The sequence below is a fragment of the Bombina bombina genome, chromosome 6 (assembly GCF_027579735.1).
Source record: "Bombina bombina isolate aBomBom1 chromosome 6, aBomBom1.pri, whole genome shotgun sequence".
NCBI lineage: Eukaryota > Metazoa > Chordata > Amphibia > Anura > Bombinatoridae > Bombina > Bombina bombina.
In genome coordinates this window covers 457734782-457761658 of record NC_069504.1, presented here as the reverse complement: position 1 = coordinate 457761658, position 26877 = coordinate 457734782, and the positions used below count along the sequence as shown (strand labels likewise).

The window sequence follows — 26877 nt, the reverse complement described above, 5'->3', positions numbered from 1 at the left end:
CTGGAGATGAAAGTTTAGCTGGCAGACTTTTAAGGATCCAACAGGCGTGAATAGCATTATTGAGTTCTTGACTTATGTAAGTGTTAATCTGTCTGCTTTTTTCTTCTTAATCGGGAAGAGTCCACAGCTGCATTCATTAGTTTTTGGGAATTCAGAACCTGGCCACCAGGAGAAGGCAAAGACACCCCAGCCAAAGGGTTCAAATACCACCCCCACTTTCCTCATCCCCCAGTCATTCTTTGCCTTTCATCACAGGAGGTTGGCAGAGAAGTGTCAGAAGTTTGAGATAGTCTCTTATGGAGGGTAGTACTCTTCGAAATAGGACTGGAGTTTTAAGTAATCCTGTCAGCCTCTCAGTGAGAGCATGGATGAAGGTTAGAGTCCGGAGATGCAGTGAGAGTCTTTCTGCAAAACCATCCCAACTAATTTTAACAGCTCCTTGGCAATCAGCGTTGACGAGTTTTGCTGCCTGCCTGTATTCACTCAAGTCCATGTCAGAAGCGAGGCTACTATCTGTCACACTTGAAGGGCCGTGTTCCTGTTCCATGGCGCAGATTCCGGTAAGATAGATATGTGAGTGTAATGGTAATGAGAGAAGGTAGGGTCCCAGTGAGAACCATTTTATCTTACAATTAGGGATGCACCGAAATTTTGGCCGCAGAAAGTTTCGGCCGAAAATGGCATTTTTGGTTATTTCGGTTTTCGGTTTTTATGCCTTTTATTTTCGGTAAAATTATTGTGTAGCATATTTAAAAATTGATGCCAGCCCTGAACTGCTGTTTGAGGTCATTACTTGACTTACTGTTTTGCATATAATAATACTTTTATAGGACTATACTTTATTTTGATAATTGTTAGAAAAAAACAAAAAACGGTTTAATCTGATTCTGTTACACAGAACTAAATAAAAAAATAATACTAGCGATGCACCAAAATTTGGCCAAAGAGGACCAAAATGGCTAAAAATATACAGCCCTCCCCTGTTCTATTGAGTTACATGCCTATCCTTAGCATAAGGTGAGCAGCACAACACTGGCATGGTACACAGAGCACACACATAAGTACCATGACATGATGATATTTGAAACCAGCAGTGCCCTTTTTTTTTTTTTTTTTAGAAGGAAACCAAAGTTCTGAATACAGTATTCAAAAGAGGATACGTAACATGTGTATAAACACTTGATATTATCAGACACAGCCCTAAGCACACACAGTGAATATGTATAAGCCTTATATACAGTGCTCATACATCAGCTTCTTGTGCGTAGACATTCTATTCACCTGAGGAAAATATGCATGCACACTATATATGCATAAGCCCCAAGCTCGCACACAGTTAGTACAAATTAGCACCCACCAGACAGTGTATACAAATAAAGCACAGTAACTTTCTATAACCACCTTGCACGTAAGGTCATAGCTAAGTCCGGTGGTCCTGGTGATAGGTGACAGGCAGACTCCATTTGGGGCTCCAGACATATAATCTGACGGGTCAGTGTGAGACCAGAACCAGGAACTAGGTGGAGATACGATGAGAGACGATCAGGTGCAGCCATGCCCATCGCACGGATAACTACACCCAAAAACAAAACACATGTCCACCTCGTATTGTTTGGCTATAACCACACTCTCCCTTGTAGAGCTCAACCAGTTTCACTGCAGATCATGCCCATTTGTTGGAGCTTTCCCGCCTACATGCTCTCTCAGCTACACACACACTGTAGTTAAAAAAGAAAAAAAACTATTTCGGTTTCGGTTTTTGGCCAGGGGCATCCTGAATTTTCGGTATCTGTTTCGGTCCAGAATTTTAATTTCGGTGCATCCCTACTTACAATAGAAATAACAGGGGTAATATCTCCTGAGGGGGGTTATTGAACAGGGGGGACTTTAATCATGTTTGTTATGTGGTTATATCTGCTAAAGCGTAGTAATACTTTGGCTCATGGCTTTTCGGAACAAAACAGCCTTATCAATTGGCGCAATCTCTTTAGATTTGTGCGCTCTTTTTGTGACTGGCACGGTGCACCTAGTGACCGGATGCGGTTGCATTGTTTTCCACTTCCGTATGCTGACTGTGTGGCGACAGAGAGAGTCTGCTCGTTGGTTGTCTGGTTCACAGGAGGTGGTGAGTGCCCCAGCCATTGGGTGTGTAAAAAGGGTGCCAGTTAGTGTTTGTCATTTTTGTAATCCCAAGATTATGGAGGATTCTTATTTTTTTAGACACGGATGTCTTCGATGTGGAGAATGCGTCTTGTGATGAATATGAAATGCCCATCAGTTATATTCCGATTGCCGTTCTAGACTACTCTCTTCTCCCAACTCAGGTACCTTAGAATCCTCTGGGTTGGATGGCTCAACGCACTCTGTCTAGTGAGGCACCTGCCCCAGAACCTTACTTTGCTACTCAAGCAGGTGTCCCTATGGCCTTTACTCCTTCTCCGGAAGGTTGCTTGTTTTTCTCCAGAGGTTACGGCACGGTTCCACATGGCCATATCTATGGCGCTGGCTCACTTAAATCTCCCAAGTGAAATATTTTTAAGGCACTGTCAGTGTTCTGTCAACCAAGGCCCTTGGGCGCGAGATCGCCTGATTAAGTTTGGCCTTCTGGGGAAGCGTCGGCCTCTGAGGCCTCAGGGGCCCCAACCTCAGGCCGGGGTCGTTTATGGATCCGGCAAGGGATAATTTCGCCTTCCGTTATAGGCTGGGACGTCTTTGTGTTCTACTAAGGCATGTTTTGGCAGTGCTAGAGGATTCCAGTCCTAGTGGGCCGAGGGATCAGAGGCCTTAGATGCCGAATGGCAAGCTGGTTAGACGTTTGGGGATGAAGCTAATCTCCTTGACGTCTCCGTTTTTTCTTTCTTTTATGTATTGGTTCTAGTTCTGAGCTTCGGTAAATGGGGCCTCTGATCAGCTGGTCCTGTTGGTGAACCCATTCACCTTGGGCGTACACCTGAGGGTGCTGCCTTACTTTTATTTTGATCTGGATAGGATGTATTTGATTTGTTTTTAATAAGCTCATGTCTGATATAATTTCCATTTTGGGAACGTTCTTTCTCTGGAACTGAAACTTGCGATTTTGTGGTCACATGGGCGCTTCCTCGGAAGTTGCACACTTTTGGTTAGGAACGAAGTTATGTTCTAATTCATCTTATCGAACCTTCAGCCGATTTTTCTTGGACCTAAGAACGTTTTGGGGTGTCCTTGTACCAGGCAGGTACTGGTTGGTTGAGCGCTATCTGCTGTTCCTTGTGTTCATGTCACCTTCGTGGTGCTAATTATCCTGTCGGATTCTGAATGTCACTTGGCCTATTGATATGGACTCCAGGCTCGGATCCTACTATGAAGTATTGGGACTAGTGCGTAGATCCAACGCTTCTCCACCCTGAATGTGCCCGATCTCGTCTGATCTCGGAAGCTAAGCAGGGTTAGTACTTGGATGGAATACAAGGTGCTATAATTTGCTTGAGTTATGTGACCAACGTTTTGAAGATGTCATCGGGGTTCCTAAGGGTCCCTGGGAACTCTGAACCGTAGTTTTCCACTCCTGCAGAGTTTGGAGATGTGAATGACCTCTGGAGGTCTGGTATTCCGGGTGATGGACATTTTACGTAGCCTAGTCGCTTTCCTTTTGCTGTGGCAGAGTTTTTTCTTTTCTTCCCGTTTTGGGTTGGAGCATGTTCTCCTTCCTTTTTTCTCAGCGTTTTGTTTGCTCCAGTACGTGGAGTGCACGGATCACCCTGCCTTTTCTGCCGGGAGCTGCAAGGCTCCCAATGTTATTCCTGTTGCAGGGATTTTGGGAGACCGATCCTGTATGGATTTCTGGAGACTGTCGTTTTCTCAATCTAAGAACGGCCCCTTGTCGTACCATGGTCTTTAAACTCTTGGGTGCTATCCTTCGACCTTATGCAGATCTAGCCTTTTGGGCTTGAGGGTAGGAGGTCCGAGGTCAGTCACAGACTTTTGCCTTTCTGGGGTGAGGGAAATTACCTTCCTCTTCACCAGCTTGTGGATCAGGTCGTTCGGCCTGTCTACAGAGGAGAGCCTTGCGATCCAAGGGTACTGGTTGCCCATTTCATCAACTGGTCAGGAGTTTTTTCAAACTCTTGGGTTTGAGGCTGTTGCTAGGTAATCTATGTCTACAGACTTTAGATGGGGGAGGGCTCTGTCTTGGGTGCACTCCTACCATGGGAAGCAGCTGATAGATTCCTCAGAAAGTTAGATCTTTCAATCATTTTCGTTTTTCAAGCACTCTGGCTTAGGGCCTTGTCTCTTGCCTGGAACGGGCATGGACAGTTCTGCTTAACCCTTGGGTTTGGTTCCCCCACGTGTACCTTTGAGGGCAGTGTTTCTGAATCTCATGGGAGATTACTGGCTGCCTGAGGCTTACGTTTGAGGTCTTTCTGACGGGTCCCTACTTGTCTTCTGGGGCATCTGTGCTTCCTTGTAGACTCCATTTGTCGTTTCAGCTGGGCTGGCGATATTGGCCAAAGGGTCTCACCTATATTGTTAGCGTTGGTACCGTTGCTTTGCTCCCTTTTCTTCTCACCTAGGGTAGGGGATGGGTTATTGCGTGTTCTCCTTTACTTGGAGATACCTCAGTATCTGTGAAGGCCCGTGGGTCCTTGTTTTACTCGCCTCCTAGGATTTTTTTTCCCTTTCTGGCATACTCAGAATCATGGAACTAGATTCTGGTATTAGGATGCTGGGGGTCAGAGTATTTTCTTCCCTGGGGGAGTGTTCCTTCTTCTGGAAGGCTGCAGTGTAGGAGTTTTCGGACCCGAACACCAAGTTACCTGTCATGGGTAATGGAACATGCCAGTTTTAGTAGCGGTCAGAGTTCTTCTCTTGGGGTTATGATTCCTTTTTTCTTCCGACGGTCTGGGACTCTTGTCTTAGGTCTTTAACTAGCCTTTGGGCTGGGACTGGAGGGAAGGTTGGGGATTGGTCTGCTCTGTGCAGTGTTGACCGTTGACTATTATTGAGTTTGTCGTCCCCTTCAGTGGGGGGACTCTTGGTGCCCATCTCTCTACTGGTGGCGTCTGCTGCTGGGGTTGGACGCTCCTTGGAGCCCGGAAATTTCTGGTCGGGAGCTGTTGAGATTTTTTGGCACTTCTTGGTGGGACGAGTCCCACAATGGCTTAGGGTCAGCTTTGCTGCCTGGAGATTGGTCATAGCTATTTCTTGTTTACAGGTGGCACTGGGTTCTCTTGGAAACCTCTCTTTTTTAACTGCTAGGACAGTTATCCTGTCTCTGCTTGTCTATGCTTGTCTAACCTGACAGGTTTTGACTTGTCTATGATGCCATAGGGAACTCACTGTTTTCTGGAACACCATATGTGGTATGGTACTGTGTCAGGGATATGAGGGTGGCCTTCTGGTTATCCTAGTGATGTTTTTTTTTTTTTTTTCCAGAGTATGACCTTATTTTTCTGGTCCTTGTTGTTTTAGGGAGTTCGTCTCCCTGGGCAGTGGTCCTGTGGCAACCTTGGGTTGCTCTAAGTTTGATTTGAGCCTGTGTTAGATGGTCCTTTGGATCTCTTATGGGATCCTCTATTCTCCCCCTCGGGGGTAGATAGAGGTTTTTAACTTTTAGGGGTACTTTTCGTGGGAATCGAGAGCCGCTGGGCTGGCCCCTCGGAGGCCTTTGTGCTCAGCATACTCTGGGTCTGAGTGGTCTCTAGCACGGCTTTGCAGGTTATGTAACTGATGAGCAGTACCTGGGCTTCCGGCTTTTCCCTTGTTGTTTAGAGTTTTTGTAGGGTGTTGAAGGGGCTGCATTTTTGTTCCCGCCCTTTGTTTGCATTCAGTGTCCTCTAGCTTGGGTATTGTTTTCCCAAAAGTAATGAATGCAGCTCTGGACTCTTCCCGTTCAAGATGAAAAACATAAATTATGCTTACCTGATCATTTTCTTTTCTTCTGACGGGAAGAGTCCACAGCTCCCACCCGCGATTTATCTATGAAGCGGCAGTAAAAAAATTTGTTCTTCTGGCAACTTTTTCATTCTGATGTTTCTCCTATTGTTCCTTGTTCCCTTGGCAGAATGACTGGGGGATGAGGGAAGTGGGGGAGGTATTTGAAGCCTTTGGCTGGGGTGTCTTTGCCTCCTCCTGGTGGCCAGGTTCTGAATTCCCAAAAGTAATGAATGCAGCTGTGGACTCTTCCCGTCAGAAGAAAAGAAAATGATCAGGTAAGCATAATTTATGTTTTCCAACTGGCATTATACACTATGAGACACCTTATTTTGTCTATGCTTGTTAATATGTAAGCTCATTTCATTAATTTCGTTCCTGCTATGTGCAACTTCAAGATACAGTTAAATGAAGCTGGCTTGACTTGGAGGCAAAGATATGGAGATGAGTGGTCATTATCATGGTCTGTATTCCTGATGTGGAATTATAGTACAACATTAAGTACTAGGGCTGCACGATTAATTGTATATGGTATTTTAAAACCGTGATTAATCGCCGTGATTTAAAAACCACGAGAGTCACAATTTTTGCTAAAAAAAATAAATCCTCAGATGTGGCTATATTGCATTGATTTGTATGTGATTTCTTGCAAACCAGCTCCATCTAGTGGTTGCTTTTAGCACTCATTTGTAAAATGGCTGTTTTATTTTCACTTTCTGATCTTGGTAGCAGCCGGCCAGCCGATTAACCTAGAAGTCTAAAAGCAGAGCCCATGCAGGAATTAACAGGAGGGAAAGCCACTTACTTATATTTCCCCCTAGGGATGTCTGCAGTCTGAAACTTAGGGTATGTAATCATTATTGAACCTCCCACACAATCTCCTGCTCTCTGAAAAACGGTTCAAATACATAGCAGATGCAGTTAACCCCACGGCTGCCAAAAAGGATAAAACTGCAGTCCCCTCTGCTGCTGGTTTAATTTAACTGCATCTACAATGTATTTGATATTAGCAAGGCACAGCATTTTATGAAAGGAGCAGCTATATGCCTGTATTAGATTCCTGGACAGGAGAAGGGCTTATTTTCAGTCAACTTAAAATGTTTAAAAAAAGTGTGTGTGTGTGTGTGTATATATATATATATATATATATATATATATATATATATATATATATATATGATTGTATATTATATATGTGTGTGTGTGTATATATATATATGTATATATATATATATATATATATATATATGTATATGTATAATATATATGTGTGTGTGTGTGTATTTGTGTGTGTATATATATATATATATATATATATATATATCCTATATAATAAATGGCCAAGGATGTTTGTCAGAATTCCAGCAGCGGCGGGGATCAGCTGTCCCCCCGCCGATTAACAAACAGCTACGCGCGTTTCACCCACAGTTCAACAGGCTTCTTCCGGCTCTACCGTAGCTGTTTGTTAATCGGCGGGGGGACAGCTGATCCCCGCCGCTGCTGGAATTCCCTTGTTGCAACAAGCCTTACGGGTATACCCAAGCTACGTGATACACTGAGAAAGTAGGCGTGGTAAATACCACTAAATGCCTCTAATCTCTGCAAGCAATGCCGAAGGAATGACAAGGTAATATAAGGAACTTTTTTACCAGTACGCTGGAAAATACTGATTGAGGGAAGCACTGGGTATACGAATACAGTGTGTATATGAAAGTTGTTTACACTGCTTTCATCTAAATCCTAAGTGCTCAGAAAATCTCTGCAATCAAGCTTATACAGTTGCCTTACCAATGTTATTCATCCCTAAGTCGATCTTAGGTGACATTCTATAAAGTGCATTTGGGATTGTTAGAATTGCTGTCCTGGTTCAGCGTTATACATTCAGCAATCAAGTGAACTCAGTCTTGCTTTTCAGTACATCACGCGCATATAATATTTGGAGACCTTATGAAGATGTAATCTTTTCTTTGGCTGAGAATAATAGCCAGTGAACTTATATGTTTACACCCTATAATAGAGGCCTCTTATAAGGGTTAATACCATTTGACTTTTATATTCACAGGGGAATATCTGGTCTGATTTAATTGTTGCCATACAATACATGTATATATCTTTATGCTTTGATTTATGATACATTTCTATCTAATTGCTATTGCTATGTGTCTGTTTTTATATATTTTGTGGTCAGATCTTTAAATCTTTAAAAGTTTAATTTTGTGAGATTCCATTGTGCTGGACTAAGAGTTACTCTTTTTTCTTTAATAGTGATATATATATATATGTCATAAGACCTAATAACTGGCTAGTGGCTACTATTTAATCACATCACAGGCAGCAAATTTTATTTTAACTATTTTTTGTTTTGTATTTTTATGCTCCAAGAGTGTATTGGACATTGAGAAACATGTACATTAAGATTCTGTAGTGTTAAATAAACTTTTTAATGCAAAATGAAGGGGTTATAGTCATTTTTTTGCCATATCGCCCAGCCCTATTATGTACTTATGATGAACTAAATGTAAAACATAAAAAAACTGCTATTTATGTGCAGCTGAGTCTGATTGTTGATAATTCACCTGGTTTTGTAATAATTCAACCACTAATCTTACACTTTTCTCTCTTTGTAGTTGGCCAAACCACAGATGTGTTTCTTGTGCAAGGCTGCGCAGTGACTATGCTTTTGAGCTGTACTTTTTGATTAATATTTCTCCAACATAGGTGTGTCCGGTCCACGGCGTCATCCTTACTTGTGGGATATTCTCTTCCCCAACAGGAAATGGCAAAGAGCCCAGCAAAGCTGGTCACATGATCCCTCCTAGGCTCCGCCTTCCCCAGTCATTCTCTTTGCCGTTGTACAGGCAACATCTCCACGGAGATGGCTTAGAGTATTTTAGTGTTTAACTGTAGTTTTTATTATTCAATCAAGAGTTTGTTATTTTAAAATAGTGCTGGTATGTACTATTTACTCTGAAACAGAAAAGAGATGAAGATTTCTGTTTGTAAGAGGAAAATGATTTTAGCAACCGTTACTAAAATCGATGGCTGTTCCACACAGGACTGTTGAGAGGAATTAACTTCAGTTGGGGGAACAGTGAGCAGACTTTTGCTGCTTGAGGTATGACACATTCTAACAAGACGATGTAATGCTGGAAGCTGTCATTTTCCCTATGGGATCCGGTAAGCCATTTTATTACAGACAGTAAATAAGGGCTTCACAAGGGCTTTTTAAGACTGTAGACATTTTCTGGGCTAAATCGATTTATATATAAACATATTTTATACTCCATAGCCTTGAGGAATTATTTTAATCTTGGGAATTTTGTAAAATAACCGGCAGGCACTGTATTGGACACCTTATTCTCTAGGGGCTTTCCCTAATCATAGGCAGAGTCTCATTTTCGCGCCTGTATTGCGCACTTGTTTTTGAGAAGCATGACATGCAGATGCATGTGTGAGGAGCTCTGATACATAGAAAAGACTTTCTGAAGGCGTCATTTGGTATCGTATTCCCCTTTGGGCTTGGTTGGGTCTCAGCAAAGCAGATACCAGGGACTGTAAAGGGGTTAAATATAAAAACGGCTCCGGTTCCGTTATTTTAAGGGTTAAAGCTTCCAAATTTGGTGTGCAATACTTTTAAGGCTTTAAGACACTGTGGTGAAATTTTGGTGAATTTTGAACAATTCCTTCATACTTTTTCGCAATTGCAGTAATAAAGTGTGTTCAGTTTAAAATTTAAAGTGACAGTAACGGTTTTATTTTAAAACGTTTTTTGTACTTTGTTATCAAGTTTATGCCTGTTTAACATGTCTGAACTGCCAGATAGACTGTGTTCTGAATGTGGGGAAGCCAAGGTCCCTTCTCATTTAAATAGAAGTGATTTATGTGACACAAAATTTAGAGAAAATGATGCCCAAGATGATTCCTCAAGTGAGGGGAGTAACCATGGTACTGCATCATCCCCTCCTTCGTCTACACCAGTCTTGCCCACACAAGAGGCCCCTAGTACATCTAGCGCGCCAATACTCCTTACTATGCAACAATTAACGGCTGTAATGGATAATTCTATCAAAAACATTTTAGCCAAAATGCCCACTTATCAGCGAAAGCGCGACTGCTCTGTTTTAGAAAATACTGAAGAGCATGAGGACGCTGATGATATTGTTTCTGAAGGGCCCCTACACCAGTCTGAGGGGGCCAGGGAGGTTTTGTCTGAGGGAGAAATTTCAGATTCAGGGAAAATTTCTCAACAAGCTGAACCTGATGTGATTACATTTAAATTTAAGTTGGAACATCTCCGCGCTCTGCTTAAGGAGGTGTTATCCACTCTGGATGATTGTGAGAATTTGGTCATCCCAGAGAAACTATGTAAAATGGACAAGTTCCTAGAGGTCCCGGGGCCCCCCGAAGCTTTTCCTATACCCAAGCGGGTGGCGGACATTGTAAATAAAGAATGGGAAAGGCCCGGTATACCTTTCGTCCCTCCCCCCATATTTAAAAAATTGTTTCCTATGGTCGACCCCAGAAAGGACTTATGGCAGACAGTCCCCAAGGTCGAGGGGGCGGTTTCTACTCTAAACAAACGCACCACTATACCCATAGAAGATAGTTGTGCTTTCAAAGATCCTATGGATAAAAAATTAGAAGGTTTGCTAAAAAAGATGTTTGTTCAGCAAGGTTACCTTCTACAACCAATTTCATGCATTGTCCCTGTCACTACAGCCGCGTGTTTCTGGTTCGATGAGCTAGAAAAGGCGATCACTAGTAATTCTCCTTCTTATGAGGAGATTATGGACAGAATCCGTGCTCTCAAATTGGCTAATTCTTTCACCCTAGACGCCACTTTGCAATTGGCTAGGTTAGCGGCGAAAAATTCTGGGTTTGCTATTGTGGCGCGCAGAGCGCTTTGGTTAAAATCTTGGTCAGCGGATGCGTCTTCCAAGAACAAATTGCTTAACATTCCTTTCAAGGGGAAAACGCTGTTTGGCCCTGACTTGAAAGAGATTATCTCTGATATCACTGGGGGCAAGGGCCACGCCCTTCCTCAGGATAGGTCTTTCAAGGCCAAAAATAAACCTAATTTTCGTCCCTTTCGTAGAAACGGACCAGCCCCAAGTGCTACGTCCTCTAAGCAAGAGGGTAATACTTCTCAAGCCAAGCCAGCCTGGAGACCAATGCAAGGCTGGAACAAGGGAAAGCAGGCCAAGAAACCTGCCACTGCTACCAAGACAGCATGAGATGTTGGCCCCCGATCCGGGACCGGATCTGGTGGGGGGCAGACTCTCTCTCTTCGCTCAGGCTTGGGCAAGAGATGTTCTGGATCCTTGGGCGCTAGAAATAGTCTCCCAAGGTTATCTTCTGGAATTCAAAGGGCTTCCCCCAAGGGGGAGGTTCCACAGGTCTCAATTGTCTTCAGACCACATAAAAAAACAGGCATTCTTACATTGTGTAGAAGACCTGTTAAAAATGGGAGTGATTCATCCTGTTCCATTAGGAGAACAAGGGATGGGGTTCTACTCCAATCTGTTCGTAGTTCCCAAAAAAGAGGGAACGTTCAGACCAATCTTAGATCTCAAGATCCTAAACAAGTTTCTCAAGGTTCCATCGTTCAAAATGGAAACCATTCGAACAATTCTTCCTTCCATCCAGGAAGGTCAATTCATGACCACGGTGGATTTAAAGGATGCGTATCTACATATTCCTATCCACAAGGAACATCATCGGTTCCTAAGGTTCGCATTCCTGGACAAGCATTACCAGTTCGTGGCACTTCCGTTCGGATTAGCCACTGCTCCAAGGATTTTCACAAAGGTACTAGGGTCCCTTCTAGCGGTGCTAAGACCAAGGGGCATTGCAGTAGTACCTTACTTGGACGACATTCTGATTCAAGCGTCGTCCCTTCCTCTAGCAAAGGCTCACACGGACATTGTCCTGGCCTTTCTCAGATCTCACGGATGGAAAGTGAACGTAGAAAAGAGTTCTCTATCTCCGTCAACGAGGGTTCCCTTCTTGGGAACAATAATAGACTCCTTAGAAATGAGGATTTTTCTGACAGAGGCCAGAAAAACAAAACTTCTAAACTCTTGTCAAATACTTCATTCCGTTCCTCTTCCTTCCATAGCGCAGTGCATGGAAGTAATAGGTTTGATGGTAGCGGCAATGGACATAGTTCCTTTTGCGCGCATTCATCTAAGACCATTACAACTGTGCATGCTCAGTCAGTGGAATGGGGACTATACAGACTTGTCTCCGACGATACAAGTAAATCAGAGGACCAGAGATTCACTCCGTTGGTGGCTGTCCCTGGACAACCTGTCACAGGGGATGAGCTTCCGCAGACCAGAGTGGGTCATTGTCACGACCGACGCCAGTCTGATGGGCTGGGGCGCGGTCTGGGGAACCCTGAAAGCTCAGGGTCTTTGGTCTCGGGAAGAATCTCTTCTACCGATAAATATTCTGGAACTGAGAGCGATACTCAATGCTCTCAAGGCTTGGCCTCAGCTAGCAAAGGCCAAGTTCATACGGTTTCAATCAGACAACATGACGACTGTTGCGTACATCAACCATCAGGGGGGAACAAGGAGTTCCCTGGCGATGGAAGAAGTGACCAAAATCATTCAATGGGCGGAGACTCACTCCTGCCACTTGTCTGCAATCCACATCCCAGGAGTGGAAAATTGGGAAGCGGATTTTCTGAGTCGTCAGACATTACATCCGGGGGAGTGGGAACTCCATCCGGAAATCTTTGCCCACATTACTCAACTGTGGGGCATTCCAGACATGGATCTGATGGCCTCTCGTCAGAACTTCAAGGTTCCTTGCTACGGGTCCAGATCCAGGGATCCCAAGGCGACTCTAGTAGATGCACTAGTAGCACCTTGGACCTTCAAACTAGCTTATGTATTCCCGCCGTTTCCTCTCATCCCCAGGCTGGTAGCCAGGATCAATCAGGAGAGGGCATCGGTGATCTTGATAGCTCCTGCGTGGCCACGCAGGACTTGGTATGCAGACCTGGTGAATATGTCATCGGCTCCACCATGGAAGCTACCTTTGAGACGAGACCTTCTTGTTCAAGGTCCGTTCGAACATCCGAATCTGGTCTCACTCCAACTGACTGCTTGGAGATTGAACGCTTGATCTTATCAAAGCGAGGGTTCTCAGATTCTGTTATTGATACTCTTGTTCAGGCCAGGAAGCCTGTAACTAGAAAAATTTACCACAAAATATGGAAAAAATATATCTGTTGGTGTGAATCTAAAGGATTCCCTTGGGACAAGGTAAAAATTCCTAAGATTCTATCCTTTCTTCAAGAAGGATTGGAGAAAGGATTATCTGCAAGTTCCTTGAAGGGACAGATTTCTGCCTTGTCTGTGTTACTTCACAAAAAGCTGGCAGCTGTGCCAGATGTTCAAGCCTTTGTTCAGGCTCTGGTTAGAATCAAGCCTGTTTACAAACCTTTGACTCCTCCTTGGAGTCTCAATTTAGTTCTTTCAGTTCTTCAGGGGGTTCCGTGTGAACCCTTACATTCCGTTGATATTAAGTTATTATCTTGGAAAGTTTTGTTTTTGGTTGCAATTTCTTCTGCTAGAAGAGTTTCAGAATTATCTGCTCTGCAGTGTTCTCCTCCTTCTCTGGTGTTCCATGCAGATAAGGTGGTTTTACGTACTAAACCTGGTTTTCTTCCGAAAGTTGTTTCTAACAAAAACATTAACCAGGAGATAGTCGTGCCTTCTTTGTGTCCGAATCCAGTTTCAAAGAAGGAACGTTTGTTGCACAATTTGGATGTTGTTCGCGCTCTAAAATTCTATTTAGATGCTACAAAGGATTTTAGACAAACATCTTCCTTGTTTGTTGTTTATTCTGGTAAAAGGAGAGGTCAAAAAGCAACTTCTACCTCTCTCTCTTTTTGGATTAAAAGCATCATCAGATTGGCTTATGAGACTGCCGGACGGCAGCCTCCTGAAAGAATCACAGCTCATTCCACTAGGGCTGTGGCTTCCACATGGGCCTTCAAGAACGAGGCTTCTGTTGATCAGATATGTAAGGCAGCGACTTGGTCTTCACTGCACACTTTTACCAAATTTTACAAGTTTGATACTTTTGCTTCTTCTGAGGCTATTTTTGGGAGAAAGGTTTTGCAAGCCGTGGTGCCTTCCATTTAGGTGACCTGATTTGCTCCCTCCCTTCATCCGTGTCCTAAAGCTTTGGTATTGGTTCCCACAAGTAAGGATGACGCCGTGGACCGGACACACCTATGTTGGAGAAAACAGAATTTATGTTTACCTGATAAATTACTTTCTCCAACGGTGTGTCCGGTCCACGGCCCGCCCTGGTTTTTTAATCAGGTCTGATAATTTATTTTCTTTAACTACAGTCACCACGGTATCATATGATTTCTCCTATGCAAATATTCCTCCTTTACGTCGGTCCAATGACTGGGGAAGGCGGAGCCTAGGAGGGATCATGTGACCAGCTTTGCTGGGCTCTTTGCCATTTCCTGTTGGGGAAGAGAATATCCCACAAGTAAGGATGACGCCGTGGACCGGACACACCGTTGGAGAAAGTAATTTATCAGGTAAACATAAATTCTGTTTTTTTTACAGTAAGGGAAGTGGTCAAGGAAACGTTTAAAAAAAATAACAGAATGTTGTTAATTTTAGCTTAGGCTTCCGTGATGCTTGTTGGTATATTTAATACTAAAAATAGCCTTTGTAAAATATAACCTTACATACAGATTTACCAAATAAATTCAACAATTATGCCTAGGCTAAACCCATCCACCTTAAAGTGAATGTACATTTTTATGAATTAGTGCCCTGTTTTTAAAAATACTATTAATAACAGGGGCACTTTCATTCATGAAAGTTTACATTGCAGCATATTTTGAAAAATACTTACCTTTTATCTTCTGCAAAGCCGGATCGGTGATCCCCGGCCCGCTTCTACCTGCTGTACTTGCACAGCAATGACTAAACTGGCTTCCTCTAATCACGACGTGGCCTCATGAGATGGACGCAATGTAAACTTTCATGAATTAAAGTGCCCCTGTTTTTAATAGTATTTTTAAAAACAGGGCTTTGATTCACAAAAGTTTACCTTCACTTTAACCCCTTAGTGACCAGAGCACTTTTCCATTTTCTGTCCGTTTGGGACCAAGGCTATTTTTACATTTTTGCGGTGTTTGTGTTTAGCTGTAATTTTCTTCTTACTCATTTACTGTACCCACACATATTATATACCGTTTTTCTCGCCATTAAATGGACTTTCTAAAGATACCATTATTTTCATCATATCTTATAATTTACTATAAATAAAATGATAAAATATGAGGAAAAATGGAAAAAAACACACTTTTTCTAACTTTGACCCCCAAAATCTGTTACATATCTAAAACCACCAAAAAACACCCATGCTAAATAGTTTCTAAATTTTGTCCTGAGTTTAGAAATACCCAATGTTTACATGTTCTTTGCTTTTTTTGCAAGTTATAGGGCCATAAATACAAGTAGCACTTTGCTATTTCCAAACCATTTTTTTCCAAAATTAGCGCTAGTTACATTAGAACACTGATATCTTTCAGGAATACCTGAATATCCCTTGACATTTATATATTTTTTTTTAGTAGACATCCCAAAGTATTGATCTAGGCCAATTTTGGTATATTTCATGCCACCATTTCACCGCCAAATGCGATCAAATACAAAAAATTGTTCACTTTTTCACAAATTTTTTCACAAACTTTAGGTTTCTCACTGAAATTATTTACAAACAACTTGTGCAATTATGGCATAAATGGTTGTAAATTCTTCTCTGGGATCCCCTTTGTTCAGAAATAGCACACATATATGGCTTTGGCGTTGCTTTTTGGTAATTAGAAGGCCGCTAAATGCCACTGCGCACCACAAGTGTATCATGCCCAGCAGTTAAGGGGTTAATTAGGGAGCTTTTAGGGAGCTTGTAGGGTTAATTTTAGCTTTAGTGTAGTGTAGTAGACAACCCCAAGTATTGATCTAGGCACATTTTGGTATATTTCATGCCACCATTTCACCGCCAAATGCGATCAAATTAAAAAAAACGTAAAATTTTTCACAATTTTAGGTTTCTCACTGAAATCATGTACAAACAGCTTGTGCAATTATGGCACAAATGGTTGTAAATGCTTGTCTGGGATCCCCTTTGTTCAGAAATAGCAGACATATATGACTTTGGCGTTGCTTTCTGGTAATTAGAAGGCCACTAAATCCTGTTGCGCCTCACACGTGTATTATGGCTAGCAGTGAAAGGGTTAATTAGGGAGTTTGTAGTGAGCTTGCAGGGTTAATTTTAGCTTTAGTGTAGAGATCAGCCTCCCATCTGACACATCCCACCCCCTGATCCCTCCCAAACAGCTCCCTTCCCTCCCCCACCCCACAATTGTCCCCGCCATCTTAAGTACTGGCAGAAAGTCTGCCAGTACTAAAAAAAAAGGGTTTTTAAAAAAAAATGAAATTTTTTTTTAGCATATTTACATATGCTACTGTGTAGGATCCCCCCCTTAGCCCCCAACCTCCCTGATCCCCCCCAAAACCGCTCTCTAACCCTCCCCTCTGCCTTATTGGGGGCCATCTTGGGTACTGGCAGCTGTCTGCCAGTACCCAGTTTACAATAAAAAGTGTTTTTTTTTTTCCTTTGTTTTTTTTTTTCTGTAGTGTAGCTTCCCCCCCCCCCCACCCCCCACAGACAAACCCCCACCACCTTGCTGATTATTTTCATTTTCGATTTTTTTATCTTTTTATTGATATAATATTGGGCAGTGTAGCTTTTCCCACCCGCTCCCTCCCCGTGCACGCGCCCGCCCCCACCCTCCCGTGCACGCGCGCGCGCCCGTGCGCGCCCCCAGCCACCCCCGCCCACGATCCCGCCCCCCTTCACTTCCACAGGGCCATCGATGGCCGCCACCCGCCTCCCGGTCCGGCTCCCACCCACCAACACAGGGAGCAACCGATCTCCGGTGCAGAGAGGGCCACAGAGTGGCTCTCTCTGCACCGGATGGCTTAAAAATGTTATTGCAGGATGCCTCGATATCGAGGCATCACTGCAATAACCGGAAAGCAGCTGGAAGCGAGCAGGATCGCTTCCAGCTGCTTTCCACACTGAGGACGTGCAGGGTACGTTCTCAGGCATTAACTGCCTTTTTTCTGAGGACGTACCCTGCACGTCCTCAGTCGTTAAGGGGTTAAGTGCCTACTGTTCCAGTCTCCACACTGACTCCCCTGTGGCTAGCCTTGTTTTCTGCAGACTGAAGCCCAGATTCGCTCGTTCAGATAAAACAAATGCTGGGTGGGGTTTTGCTGTTGGGAAAATATTTGCGTTAAATAGGATATCAATCAATCTGTTATTCGACAGCTACACAACAGAAATGTCTTGTAATTGCAAGGTGTTTATTGTTCCTTTTAAGTAATTTAGCATGCAGTTTCATTTTAATGTCTAGTAGATGTTTGTTTTTTAAATAATTTTTTTTAAGTGAACATGCAGATGTTGCTGCGCTGAGTGTAGGGTTGCCACCTTTTGCCCAGAAGATTCCTGGACACTTTTTAAATGGTGCTGGAGAGGGCATGGCTTGGGGCGTGGCATGGGTGTAGCTTGGGGGCGTGGCTTCTCGCAGCCTCATATGATAAAATTTTAACAATTTTGGTTTGCAATTAAAAAATTTAGTTTTATAGTGATTACTAATAAAGTACTAAAGTAAACTATAATATATGAAAGGGACATGATGAAACCCAAAATAATTATTTCTTGATTCAAATAGGAAACAATTTTAAAAAACATTACAATTTTCTTCTATTATCTAATTTGCTTCATTCTTTAGATAGCCTTTGTTGAAGAAACAGCAATGCTCATGGGTGAGCCAATCACACGAGGCATCTATGTGCAGCCACCAATCAGCAGCTTCTGAGCCTATCTCGATCTGCTTTTCAACAAAGGATATCAAGAGAATGACAAATTAGATCATATAAGTAAATTGGAAAGTTATTTAAAAATGCATGCTCTTTCTAAATCATGAAATAAAACATTTGGGTTTCATGTCCCTTTAATACATTCTGTTACCATTACCAAATACTACCAGTTAATTATTTTTCACAATATATATTTGTTTAATCCCCAAAAAATACTTTTACTAAATATAAACTTTTATTAGTGGGGCTTTTTTTTTATTTTTACTATTGCAAATTGTATTAATGTACTCCTCCTTTTAAATGTATTCCTTTTCCAATAAATACCTAAAAAAAACAACTATAACTATATAACCATTTACCAAGCAGGAGATACATTTTTTTCTCTCAAAATTATATAATTATAAAACAAATAAATATATATAACCTAGAAAAAAACTGCAGGTGGTCATTAGAGAACAAATTTGGAGAAGCTGTTTTTTTTTTACAAAATTATATAGACTAGACATAATTATAAATCCAATAAAACAAGACATTATATAAATAGAGCAGGTGTTGATCAATTACAATGGACTTAATTATATAAGCCAACCAAACAAGACTATATATATATATATATATATATATATATATATATATATATATATATATATATATATAAAATTATTTTTTTAATAGAGCAGCAGCCAGCAGGTGATCAATTCTCTAAGCAGGTAATAAAAAAAAGGCAGAGGAAACTGTTTTTATTATAAAACAAATGAAAAAATATATATTTTACCCAGAAATGTTTTTTTCTGTTTATTTGACTTGTTAAAGCACCCAAACAACAGGGCTGCTGCCACCTCTGTCGACGACACTGCCGCAGTCACTCGCAGTCGCAGCAGCGCAGCCCCGGCGGACCCACACACCACCGCACCACCTGTTTGCTTCTGCTGACTATTTGCGAAAGCGCAAATTTTAGGTCACATGACTGGGTGGGATTTGGGTCCATGGGAGGCGAGCCTGACGACTGGTTGGACCATGATCCATCTCCACCATGACATCATCATGCACACTGCAGCCTGCCAGCCAGGGCCCCTCCAGGCTCCGCCTCCTCAGGTCTGGTCTGGTCACGTTAAAGAACCCCACCCCTCGTTTTCCACTATTTTCCTTCACATTGCCCTGACAACCGCAGCCACCAAAGTTTTTTTTTTTTTTAAAAAAGCAACAATGTTGTTCTGTGTGTGACATGGGAAGTTGGGCAGGCCGGGCATTGGAGCCTAGTTCCGGGTCACGGGACATGCAGTCCCAGTCCGGGACTGTCCCGGTGATACCGGGCAGGTGGCAACCCTAGCTCAGTGTAAAGGATTACATTTACTTACATTTGATATATTCAGAGCATCCTCAGTAGATGCTAAAAGCTGAATGAATTAATAAAGACATGCTCTGTAGCAGTATTTGAGGTTTGTAGGGGTTGTAGTCCCATTGATTGCTCTGTATAGTGCTATTGCCTGCAGAGGATTATTGGTATGTATAGGTATGTGTAAGTCAGAGTCCACACACTTTACACACTACACAAACGCACATTGCACACACACACACACACACACTGACATTGTTCATGTGTTGTAGATTCCAGTTTATAAGGTTGGTTAACACCCATTTTAGAAAGAGGGGTGTAGCAGTGCTCACATGATAATGTATATTTGAGCTCCGTCCCTCCCCTGTCTGTGAGGAAACTGAGGTAACGAGAGCAGCCATGAAGCTGTTCTGTGACAGTGAATCCTGTAAACAGTGTTTCTGTGTCTTGATAACAAGTTCTGAAGTTTGTAATATGCATTTGTGTTTGTATGAAAATGTTTCTCTCAGAATCAAGTTTTCTCCAGCAAACAATATGTTCAAAAGACCACGGTTGAATTACAGAAAAACACTGATACATATCATTCTCATTACACAAACGCATTATATGCGTATTCAAATTTTACAATAAAAAATTCATGGAAATTCAGTGGCAACAAAACAAATAGTTTAAGGCCAATACAATATTAAAAAGCACAGAAATACCAAAACTAAAGTGCCCCACAGAATGTAATATACTAAATTTAAATATATAATATAGTACAATACAGTGTATGCTTTGTTGGGGGTTAATTTCATAATTTCGTGTTTTTCAACATTTGATTGAAAATTCTAACATTGGCATGTACACACGCTCAGATTTAGCCCATTGATGTAAAGCGGGTTATTGACATATTAAAGGTCAATAATATATAGACTAACTGACTTCTTATTTGCCAGTAGCACTTGGAGTACTATACCCCAGTGATAAAACTAGAATCGTGAAATATCATACCAAAGCTTATATCCAATAAATCTTGTAGTACTCAGCCTTCAGTTGTTTGACTAGATTAGACTTCTGTATAATTTATATTTTTAATGCATTATGACCTTTCTTTTCATTTTTCTTGTATACATAAATCTTGTGTGGTAAATGAACAAATCTGTTAACACCAAACTATTTATTTGTTTTTAGGACCTAAATACTATTTGTTATCACATGCATAGAATGGACATTCTTTCTCACCTCAGGGAACATCAGCTGAGGTAAAAAAAATATTTGTATTCCTTTATCATCTTTGCTCTGCTACAGTGTTAATTTTACATATATATGTATTCCCTATCCCACTGCCCCTTAATCCACTCTCTCTTATACAACCGGGGGGTCTAAATAGTTTTGATGTAGGTTCACAATATTAAGGTTCACAGGACTGTGTGACCATTTTAAGGCTGAATATTCTTAAAGGTTGTAAGACTCGTGGGATACTCCTCTATCAGACCGAACTCGGCCAGTAGTTTTGTTATCCCGGCGTTGAGCCGGAAAGATAGGGAATATCCCAGAGCAGAGAGTATCAGGCTGGACAGCACAAGACAAATAGGCAGACAGGATCCGGCAACAGAAAGTCAGGCCAGTAATCAAGGGGTTAACCAGGTGGCGAAGAGAGACAGGCAGGGTTCAGCAACATGGAGTCAGTCCAGCAAGTTAGGGAATAACCAAGTAGCGTAGTGAGACAGGCAGGGTTCAGTAACAAGGATCAGTCCAACAGATAGGGGGTTAATTAGGTAGAGTAGTAAGACAGGCAAGGGTTCAGCAGCAAAGTATCAGTCCAGCAGACGATCTGTCACTCCCAGGAGCACAAGAAGTAGTAACTATACTTGGACAGTGACTGATCGTCTGCTGCCCGTTTGAATAGGCAGAGGATTGGCGCCACAGGACCGGCCAGCATCAGGGGCGTGCAGCGGTGACGTCAGCGTCGCACGCATCCAGAGCCGACACAGCCCTAGGCAACGAGCATGGGGAAGACGCCGCGCCCCAAGCAACGGTGCGGCGTGACAAAGCTACTTTACATTTTTCAGTTTTTAGATTTAAGTTACAGGAAAAGCAAGCAAACAAATAATAAAATTATTTTTCACTATGTATAAATAAACCTTTTTATTGGGAATAACATTTTGAGGTTAATACTCTTTTAATTTCCTTTTTGTTGAGGCATGCAATATATAATTAATATTTAACATATAACTGTGAAGCTTTCCAGCCACCCAAGTTTAAAGGGACAGTCAAGTCCAAAAAAAAAACGTTCATGTTTCAAATAGGGCATGTAATTTTAAACAACTTTCCAATTTACTTTTATCACCAATTTTGCTTTGTTTTCTTGGTTTTCTTAGTTGAAAGCTAAACCTAGGAAGGCTCATATGATAATTTCTAAGCCCTTGAAGGCCGCCTCTTATCGCATGCTTTTGTATTTGCTTTTCACAACAGGAGAGAGCTAGTTCAGGTAAACAATATAGATAACATTGTGAGCACGCCCGTGGATTGTGGCAGACACTGCACTAATTGGCTAAAATGAAAGTTAATAGATAATAAATAAATTTTCGTGATCAGGGGGCTGTCAGAAGATGCTTAGATACAAGGTATTCAAAGAACTAAAAAGTATATTAATATAACTGGTGGCTGTGCAAAACAGGGGAATGGGTAATAAAGGGATTATCTATCTTTTAAAATAACAACAATTCTGGTGTTGACTGTCCCTTTAAGTATGAATAATGCAATATCAGCTATGCACAAACAGGCATTTCCTGTTAGCTTCAAAATACATTTACACAGTTTAACTGACATTTCTTTCTTTCATGTAATTAGCAAGAGTCCATGAGCTAGTGACGTATGGGATATACATTCCTACCAGGAGGGGCAAAGTTTCCCAAACCTCAAAATGCCTATAAATACACCCCTCACCACACCCACAATTCAGTTTTACAAACTTTGCCTCCTATGGAGGTGGTGAAGTAAGTTTGTGCTAGATTCTACGTTGATATGCGCTCCGCAGCAAGTTGGAGCCCGGTTTTCCTCTCAGCGTGCAGTGAATGTCAGAGGGATGTGAGGAGAGTATTGCCTATTTGAAGGCAGTGATCTCCTTCTACGGGGTCTATTTCATAGGTTCTCTGTTATCGGTCGTAGAGATTCATCTCTTACCTCCCTTTTCAGATCGACGATATACTCTTATTCATATTCCATTACCTCTACTGATACTGTTTCAGTACTGGTTTGGCTATCTGCTATATGTGGATGGGTGTCTTTTGGTAAGTATGTTTTCATTACTTAAAACACTCTCAGCTATGGTTTGGCACTTTATGTATTAATATAAAGTTTTAAATATATGTATTGTACTTATATTTGCTATGAGTCAGGTTTTATGTATATTTCCTTTTGCAGACTATCGGTTTCAAAATTGGGAAAATATTTAGGAGGTTATGTTTTCTTACCTGGGGTATAGTCTTTTCTTCAAATTGACTAGTTTTTCATTAAATTTCGCGGGCAAAATTAGGCTTGCGAGGTTGCAAAATGCTGATATTTATTGCGTCATTCTTTGCGGTATATTTTCTTTGGCGCAAAGGTACGTTCGGTGACGCAAATTCGTCATTTCCGGCGTCTTAGTTGATGCCAGGTTTCCTTGCACAAGGTTGCGTCTGCCATGATGCGAGTTGCGTCATTTCCGGATGTTGTTAGGGCCTTTTTTTATGCTCAGAGGGCTATGCTGTTTGCATTTTTTCCCCCATTCCTGAAACTGCCATATAAGGAAATTGATAATTTTGCTTTATATGTTGTTTTTTCTCTTACATTTGCAAGATGTCTCAATCTGATCCGGTCTCAGAAACAACTGTTGGAATCCAGCTGCCTGATAACAGTTCTACCAAAGCTAAGTGTATCTGTTGTAAGTATGTAACGGTTATCATGATAAACTTTTACATGCAGAGAATGTATCCATCAGTACTAGTACAATGCCTGTTGTTCCTTCAACATCTAATGTACATGATATCCCTGTGAATATAAAAGATTTTATTGCTGATGCGATTTAGAAGGCTTTGTCTGCTATTCCGCCTTCTAATAAACGTAAAAGGTCTTTTAAAACTTCTCATAAAGTTGTTGAAATTTCAAATGACAGACAACATACTCCTCTGTTGAGGATCTAACTGATTCAGAAGATCCTCAGATATTGACACTGACAAATCTACTTGTATATACGTTTCTTATTAAAAGAGATGTTGACTACTTTGGATATTGAGGAATCTAGTCCTCTTACTAGATACTAAAACTTATTTCTGTTTATAAACCTCCTATGGTTACTCCAGAGGTTTTTCCAGTTCCTAATGCTATTTCTGATATGATTTCAAAGGAATGGGATAGGCCTGGTACTTCTTTTATTCCTTCTTCTAGGTTTAAAAAGTTGTATCCTTTGCCAGCAGCTAGATTGGAGTTTTGGGAAAAAATCCCCAAAGTTGATGGGGCTTTCTCTACTCTTACCAACCAAATGTACTACTATTCCTATGGAAGATAGTACTTCTTTTAAGGATCCTTTAGATAGGAAACTTGAATCTTATCTATGGAAAGCTTATTTATTTTTTTGGCTATATTCTTAGGCTTGCTATATCTATGGCTAATGTTGCAGCTGTATAAACTTTTTGGTTGGAAAGCTTAGCGCAACAGGAAACAGATTCTGATTTGTCTAGCATTGTTCGCTTTCTTAAACATGCTAATCATTTTATCTGTGATGCTATTTTTGATATCATCAAAATTGATGTTAAATCTATGTCTTTAGCTATTTTAGCTGTAAAAGCTTTGTGGCTCAAATATTGGAATGCTGATGGTATCTAAGTTTAGATTACTATCTCTTTCTTTCCAAGGTAATAAATTATTTGGTTCTCAGTTGGATTCTATTATTTCATCTGTCACTGGGGGGAAGCGAGTTTTTTTGCCTCAGGATAAAAGATGTAAGGTTAATCTAAAGCTTCTAATCTTTTTCGTTCTTTTTAACAGAATAAGGAACAGAAAGCCAATCCTTCCCCCCCAAAGATTCTGGTTCCAATTGGAAACCTTCTTCAAGTTGGAATAAATCCAAACCTTTAAAGAAACCAAAGCCAGCCCCCCAAGTCTGCATGAGGATGCAGCCCTCATTCCAGTTCAGCTGGTGGGGGGCATATTAAAATTTTTCCAAAACATTTGGGCAGATTCTGTCCAAAATCAGTGGATTCAGAGTATTGTCTCTCAAGGGTATCGAATAGGATTCAGAGTAAGACCTCCTGTGAGAAGATTCTTTCTCACGTTCCAGTAAATCCGGTGAAGGCTCAGGCTTTTCTGAAGTGTGTTTCAGATCTAGAGCTTTCAGGGGTAATCATACCAGTTCCGTTTCAGGAACAGGGTCTGGGGTTTTATTCAGATCTATTCATTGTCCCAAAGAAAGAAAATTAATTCAGGCCAGTTCTGGATCTGAAAATTTTGAATCGTTATGTAAGAGTGCCAACTTTCAAAATGGTGACTCATATCTTCATATTCCAATTCATCCAGACCACTATCGATTTCTGAGATTCTCTTTTCTAGAAAAGCATAACCAATTTGTCGCTCTTCCATTTGGTTTAGCGACACCTCCAATAATTTTTTTCTAAGGTTCCCGGTGCCTTACTCTCTGTAATCAGAGAACAGGGTATTGCAGTGTTTCCTTATTTGGACGATATCTTGGTACTAGCTCAGTCTTTACATTCTGCCGAATCTCACACAAATCAACTAGTGTTGTTTTTTTCAAAGACATACTTGGAGGATCAATTTACCAAAAAAATTCTTTATTCCTCAGACAAGGGTCACCTTTTTAGGTTTCCAGATAGATTCAGTGTACATGACTCTGTCTCTAACAGACAAGAGACGAATCAAATTGGTTTCTGCCTGTTGAAACCTTCAGTCTCAAGTATTCCCTTCAGTGGCTATGTGCATGGAAGTTTTAGGTCTCATGACTGCAGCATTGGATGCGATCCCCTTTGCTCATTTTCATATGAGACCTCTTCAGCTTTGTATGCTGAATCAATGGTGCAGGGATTATACAAGGATATCATAATTAAATCCCAATATTCTACTCTCTAACTTGGTGGTTAGATCACCATTTGTATAGCTCAAGGGGCCTCTTTTGTTCGTCCAACCTGGACTGTAATCACAACAGATGCAAATTTTTCAGGTTGGGGAGCTGTCTGAGGATCTCTGACAGCACAAGGGGTTTGGAAACCTCAAGAGGCGAGGTTACCAATCAATATTTTAGAACTCCGTGCTATTTTCAGGGCTCTTCAGGTTTGGCCTCTGTTGAAGAGAGAATTCTTTGGAGAGATTCTTACATTTTCTTTATGTTGTAAGGGCTTTAAAATATTATATTAAAGCTACTAAACATTTCAGGAAGACTTCTAGTCTATTTGTTGTCTTTTCTGGTCCTCGGAAAGGTCAGAAAACTTCTGCCATTTCCTTGGCATCCTCGGTTATTGATTCATTTGTTTTCAGACAGACAATATCACAACTGTGGCATATGTCAATTTTCAGGGTGGGACTCGCAGTTCCTTAGCTATGAAAGAAGTATCTCAGATACTTTCTTGGACGGATTCTAGCTCTTGTCTAATTTCTGCAGTACCTATCCAAGGTGTAGAAAACTGGGAAGCGGATTATCTCAGCCGTCAGACTTTACATCCGGGGGAGTGGTCTCTCCATCCAGATGTGTTTTTTTTTAGATTGTTCAGATGTGGTTTCTTCTAGAAATAGATCTGATGGTTTCCCATCTAAACAATAAATTTCTTAGGTAGTTGTCCAGGTCCAGGGATTCTCAGGCGGAGTCGGTGAATGCGTTAGCAGTTCCTTGGTTTTACCAACCTGCTTATATCTTTCCTCCTCTAGTTCTTCTTCCAAGAGTGATCTCCAAGATCATCATGGAACAATCATTTGTGTTTCTGGTAGCACCAGCATGGCCTCACAGGTTTTGGTATGCATATCTTGTCCGGATGTCCAGTTGCCAACCTTGGCCACTTCCGTTAAGACCAGACCTTCTGTCTCAAGGACAGTTTTTTCCATCATGATCTCAAATCGTTAAATTTGAAGGTATGGAAATTGAGCGCTTAGTGCTTAGTCATATAGGTTTCTCTGACTAAGTTATTGATACTATGTTACAGGCTCATAAATCTGTTTCTAGGAATATTTATTATCGAGTTTGGAAGACTTATATTTCATGGTGTTCTTCTCATAAATTCTACTGGCATTCTTTTAGAATTACTAGAATTTTACAGTTTCTTCAGGATGGTTTGGATAAAGGTTTGTCTGCAAGTTCCTTGAAGGGACAAATCTCTGCTCTTTCTTTTTTATTGCACAGAAAATTGCTAAACTTCCTGATATTCACTGTTTTGTGCAGGCTTTGGTCCGTATTAAGCCTGTCATTAAATAAATTTCTCCTCCTTGGAGTCTTAATTTGGTTTTGCAGACTTTACAGGCAACTCCTTTTCAGCCTATAAATTATTTGAATATTAAACTACTTTCTTGGAAAGTGTTGTTCCTTTTGGCTATCTCTTCTGCTAGAAGAGTTTCCGAGTTATCTGCTCTTTCTTGTGAGTCTCCTTTTCTGATTTTCCATCATGATAAGGTAGTTTTGCGGACTTCATTTAAGTTTTTACCTAAAGTTGTGCATTCTAACAACATTAATAGGGA

The 26877-nt window shown here is 41.3% G+C and overlaps 1 protein-coding gene across 1 annotated transcript in view; it reads left to right on the top strand.

Annotated features, from left to right (window-relative positions):
• The window catches only part of RAPGEF6 (Rap guanine nucleotide exchange factor 6), an 899247-nt gene that overhangs the window by 220266 nt on the left and 652104 nt on the right, over positions 1 to 26877 (top strand). Inside the window, exon 2 of the mRNA XM_053717222.1 lies at positions 20353 to 20423. Within this exon, the coding sequence (XP_053573197.1) occupies positions 20353 to 20423 (71 nt within the window). The remainder of the gene's footprint in view (positions 1 to 20352; positions 20424 to 26877) is intronic.